The following is a 6,018-nucleotide window of genomic DNA, read 5'->3' as shown; positions in this document are numbered from 1 at the left end:
TGTTGGTGGAAGTGTGATGGCCATTTTGGTGGTACTGGTGGCAATGTTGGTAGTCTAGGTGGTGTCGGTGGTCACTTTGGTGTTACTACTGGTAGTCTAGATGATCATTTTGGTGGTACTGGTGGTAATATTGGTAGTCTAGATGGTGTTGGTAGTCATTTTGGTGGTAATTGTGGTAATGGTGGTCATTTTTGTGGTACTATTGGTAGTGTTGGTGGTGGTACTGGAGATAATGTTGGTAGTGTTGGAAATGTGTTGGTAATTTTAGTGGTACTGGTGGTAATGTTGGCAGTCTAGGTGGTGCTGGTGGTAATTTTGGTGGTGTCTGTGGTAGTGTTGGTGGTAATTTTGGTGGTGTCTGTGGTAGTGTTGGTGGTAATTTTGGTGGTGTCTGTGGTAGTGTTGGTAGACTAGGTGGTGTTGGTGGTAATTTTGGTGGTACTGGTGATCATGCTAGTGGTGTTGGTGGTAATTTTGGTGGAGATTGTGCTGTCTGTGGTGCTGTTCTTCTCACTTCCATAAATCCTAAATAATCTAATTTAAGACACTGATTGATAGTTATTAATCTGATGATGATGATGATGATGATGATAAAAATGAATCCTTAAATTCAGGATCTGATTAGGTCCATCGTGTTTTCGGTACTCACGTGTCTCCGTCCTCTGATATGAAGCTGAGCGTGTTGAAGATCTCCTCTCTGCGACGATCCTGCACTTCCGGTCCGGGCTGGCGAGTCAGTGTTACGGTCGGTTCGTTCAGGATCACGGTACCGATGCGCTCAGACAGGCTCCTCACCGTCTCTTCGTTGATCGAGTCCCCGATGGCGGAGTCCAGCCTCTCGGTCTCGGTCCCGTCCAAAGTCACACCGCAGCGCACTGAGCTCCAGGGATCTGGAGGATCAGTCTGTTCCGCGGTGATCTGGCCCGGGTCGGGGCTGTCGATGCTGATAAACTCGGTGCTGATGAGTGAATCCAGGCCGCTGTCGCACCAGTCCTCCGGAATCTTATCCGAACCCGAACCGCCGGAACCATATTTCGGTCCAACACCGAGCCCCGATCCCGGTCTATGTTTCCCACCATCACTCTGAAGGTTTTCTGACAAATCTCGATGAATCCACTCCATTTACAGATCAGCTTTATCGGAACCAACTATTCTACAGAACTCTTCCACCGTTAGCTAGCTATCACGAGCTAGCTAAACTAAAGAAGTAAACTTACTTATCGCTGCTCATTTTAGGAGCTTCTCTCTAAACATATTCCGTCTCTAATCACCTCCAGCTCGCCCTACAGCTCCACCCTCCATCTCCGGATCATTTTTCAAACCCCCGAAACCCGAGTTTACACCCAGAGAAACCGGACAACTCGCGTCCACTCCAGTAATTTTCCAGAAAAGGCCACTTTAGCTTTAGCTGGCTGCACTTACGTTTTTTTCCCCAATCGTATTGCGTTAAGCCCCGCCTCTCTGCCTGTGATTGGCTAATGCAGCCTCGCCTTCTCCTACAGACCTGACGGGAATCTTTCTAGTAGACAGCAAGCCTAGCCAATCGCAAGATAGGAGGGTGTGACTTGAAAGAATACGGGTGGGGAATATAATCAGGCTGCTGCCAGTGTAGGGGATTTCCTGGGAAATTCCCAAAGCCACCAATAATAATGGGAGCAGATCCCGAGGGCGGCGTGTGACGCGCATGCGCAGTGCCAAGCTGGTTTGTTTAGGGATTTTGTTACAGGACATCCAGTACTTCGAATAGAAAGCATATTAATGATAGCTATTTTAGGATTAGTGAAGGTTTGGGACATTCCATTAATTGTTTCTTTGTTTAAACACACAAACTAACAAATCTTTTTTTATTATTATTTCAAATTAGGTATTTATTTATTAAGTGTTTGTTTCTTTGCCTAACTGCAAACTAATTTGCTAAGCACAGAAGTATTGGCACCCTTCATTAAAATAAGAGAAATTTTGAGCTCAGACATACATATACATACATACATATAAAAAGAAAGGTTCAGGTTAATAAAGTAGGGACAGGTATATCTGTTCCACAGAAGCCTTTAAAGCTATAATCTGATGAGTCAGTGCTGATGGTAGTATTATAGTAACATGGAGGAAGTACCACATTATTTAATACTGCAGCCTGACAGCAATCAATTAAACAATGGAACAGCTACGTCAATAACGCTCTGAGACGGTAACTGAATGCAAATCGGGATCTCATGCTCTCATGTAGTGTAGAATTACAGTCTGGTGTTGTGTAAGAGTAGAGTGTGTAGTAGTTAATTACTTACTATAGGAGAGTACTGTGTAGTGAAAGTGTATAGTGTGTGGTGTAATAACATACTATGTGTAGCGTGTACTATAAAAGAGTGTAGCGTAACAGAATAGTGTGTAGTGTGTATAGTGTTGGAATGTAGAGTAATAGCATTGTGTGCTGTGTATAGTAGAGTATAGAATAGTAAGAGTATAAGATGTGTAGTATGCATAGTTTATAGTGTTGGAGTGTATAGTGGAATAATATAGTATATATAGTGTTGGAGTGTATAGTAGAATAGTATAGTATGTATATTGTATAGTGTTGGAGTGTATAGTAGAATAGTATAGTGTATAGTGTTGGAGTGTATAGTGGAATAGTATAGTATATATAGTGTATAGTGTTGGAGTGTATAGTAGAATAGTATAGTGTATATAGTGTATAGTGTTGGAGTGTGTAGTGGAATAGTATAGTGTATAGTGTTGGAGTGTATAGTGGAATAGTATAGTATATATAGTGTATAGTGTTGGAGTGTATAGTGGAATAGTATAGTATATATAGTGTATAGTGTTGGAGTGTATAGTAGAATAGAATAGTATATATAGTGTATAGTGTTGGAGTGTATAGTAGAATAGAATAGTATATATAGTGTATAGTGTTGGAGTGTATAGTGGAATAGTATAGTATATATAGTGTATAGTGTTGGAGTGTATAGTAGAATAGAATAGTATATATAGTGTATAGTGTTGGAGTGTATAGTGGAATAGTATAGTATATATAGTGTATAGTGTTGGAGTGTATAGTAGAATAGAATAGTATATATAGTGTATAGTGTTGGAGTGTATAGTGGAATAGTATATATAGTGTATAGTGTTGGAGTGTATAGTAGAATAGAATAGTATATATAGTGTATAGTGTTGGAGTGTATAGTAGAATAGAATAGTATATATAGTGTATAGTGTTGGAGTGTATAGTAGAATAGAATAGTATATATAGTGTATAGTGTTGGAGTGTATAGTAGAATAGAATAGTATATATAGTGTATAGTGTTGGAGTGTATAGTGGAATAGTATATATAGTGTATAGTGTTGGAGTGTATAGTAGAATAGTATAGTGTATATATAGTGTATAGTGTTGGAGTGTATAGTGGAATAGTATATATAGTGTATAGTGTTGGAGTGTATAGTAGAATAGTATAGTGTATATATAGTGTATATTGTTGGAGTGTATAGTAGAATAGAATAGTATATATAGTGTATAGTGTTGGAGTGTATAGTAGAATAGAATAGTATATATAGTGTATAGTGTTGGAGTGTATAGTAGAATAGTATAGTGTATATATAGTGTATATTGTTGGAGTGTATAGTAGAATAGAATAGTATATATAGTGTATAGTGTTGGAGTGTATAGTAGAATAGAATAGTATATATAGTGTATAGTGTTGGAGTGTATAGTAGAATAGTATAGTGTATATATAGTGTATAGTGTTGGAGTGTATAGTAGAATAGAATAGTATATATAGTGTATAGTGTTGGAGTGTATAGTAGAATAGTATAGTATATATAGTGTATAGTGTTGGAGTGTATAGTACAATAGAATAGTATATATAGTGTATAGTGTTGAAGTGTATAGTACAATAGAATAGTATATATAGTGTATAGTGTTGGAGTGTATAGTAGAATAGTATAGTATATATAGTGTATAGTGTTGGAGTGTATAGTAGAATAGAATAGTATATATAGTGTATAGTGTTGGAGTGTATAGTAGAATAGTATAGTATATATAGTGTATAGTGTTGGAGTGTATAGTACAATAGAATAGTATATATAGTGTATAGTGTTGGAGTGTATAGTAGAATAGAATAGTATATATAGTGTATAGTGTTGGAGTGTATAGTAGAATAGTATAGTATATATAGTGTATAGTGTTGGAGTGTATAGTAGAATAGTATAGTATATATAGTGTATAGTGTTGGAGTGTATAGTAGAATAGAATAGTATATATAGTGTATAGTGTTGGAGTGTATAGTAGAATAGTATAGTGTATATATAGTGTATAGTGTTGGAGTGTATAGTAGAATAGTATAGTATATATAGTGTATAGTGTTGGAGTGTATAGTAGAATAGTATAGTATATATAGTGTATAGTGTTGGAGTGTATAGTAGAATAGTATAGTATATATAGTGTATAGTGTTGGAGTGTATAGTAGAATAGTATAGTATATATAGTGTATAGTGTTGGAGTGTATAGTAGAATAGTATAGTATATATAGTGTATAGTGTTGGAGTGTATAGTAGAATAGTATAGTATATATAGTGTATAGTGTTGGAGTGTATAGTAGAATAGAATAGTATATATAGTGTATAGTGTTGGAGTGTATAGTAGAATAGTATAGTATATATAGTGTATAGTGTTGGAGTGTATAGTAGAATAGTATAGTATATATAGTGTATAGTGTTGGAGTGTATAGTAGAATAGTATAGTATATATAGTGTATAGTGTTGGAGTGTATAGTAGAATAGTATAGTATATATAGTGTATAGTGTTGGAGTGTATAGTAGAATAGAATAGTATATATAGTGTATAGTGTTGGAGTGTATAGTAGAATAGTATAGTATATATAGTGTATAGTGTTGGAGTGTATAGTAGAATAGTATAGTATATATAGTGTATAGTGTTGGAGTGTATAGTAGAATAGAATAGTGTATATATAGTGTATAGTGTTGGAGTGTATAGTAGAATATTATAGTATATATAGTGTATAGTGTTGGAGTGTATAGTAGAATATTATAGTATATATAGTGTATAGTGTTGGAGTGTATAGTGGAATAGTATAGTGTATATATAGTGTATAGTGTTGGAGTGTATAGTGGAATAGTATAGTATATATAGTGTATAGTGTTGGAGTGTATAGTAGAATAGTATAGTATATATAGTGTATAGTGTTGGAGTGTATAGTAGAATAGTATAGTGTATATATAGTGTATAGTGTTAGAGTGTATAGTAGAATAGTATAGTATATATAGTGTATAGTGTTGGAGTGTATAGTGGAATAGTATAGTATATATAGTGTATAGTGTTGGAGTGTATAGTAGAATAGAATAGTATATATAGTGTATAGTGTTGGAGTGTATAGTGGAATAGTATAGTATATATAGTGTATAGTGGAAGAGTACAGTGTTTAGTGCTAGACTGTGTAGTGTAACAGTATAGTATCTACATTGAATGTAGTGCTAGAATGTGTAGTGTAATAGTATACTGTGTATAGTATAGAGTGTAGCGCAACAATATAGTTTGTTGTAGTGTTATAGTGTATAGTGTTGGAGTGTATAGTGTAAGAGTACAGTGTGTATAGTTTTGGAGTGTATTGTGTATTGTGTAAGAGTAAAATGTGTTGTGTAAGAGTATAATATGTATAGTGTATAGTGTTTGAATGCATAGTGTAACAGTTTAGTGTTTAGTGCTAGAGTGTAGTGTAATATTATACTATGTATAGAGTATATTATTGGAGAGCGTGTTGTGTAAGAGTATAGTATTTATAGTGTATATAGTGTGTAGTGTTTTAATGTATAGTGTAACACTATAGTGCTTAGTGCTAGAATGTGTAGTATACATACATATATATATATATATATATATATATATATATATATATATATATATATATATACTATACTATACTGTACTATACTATATATACATATATACTCCCTGAGTGTAATGTGATAACAAAATAAAAATAAATAATTATAGGACTGATTTTCAAGTGT

The 6,018-nt window shown here is 34.5% G+C and overlaps 1 protein-coding gene across 1 annotated transcript in view; it reads right to left on the bottom strand.

Moving 5' to 3' along the window:
• nfkbib (nuclear factor of kappa light polypeptide gene enhancer in B-cells inhibitor, beta) overlaps positions 1–1,447 on the bottom strand; it is a 6,436-nt gene extending 4,989 nt beyond the window's left edge. The window contains exon 1 of the mRNA XM_058383592.1: positions 650–1,447. Within this exon, the coding sequence (XP_058239575.1) occupies positions 650–1,122 (473 nt within the window). The 5' untranslated portion in view covers positions 1,123–1,447. The remainder of the gene's footprint in view (positions 1–649) is intronic.
• Positions 1,448–6,018: the final 4,571 nt, after the last annotated feature.

The sequence above is a fragment of the Hemibagrus wyckioides genome, linkage group LG28 (genome assembly GCF_019097595.1).
Source record: "Hemibagrus wyckioides isolate EC202008001 linkage group LG28, SWU_Hwy_1.0, whole genome shotgun sequence".
NCBI lineage: Eukaryota > Metazoa > Chordata > Actinopteri > Siluriformes > Bagridae > Hemibagrus > Hemibagrus wyckioides.
Note: the sequence above shows the minus strand (reverse complement) of the source record. Positions and strands in the feature narration are given on the sequence as shown.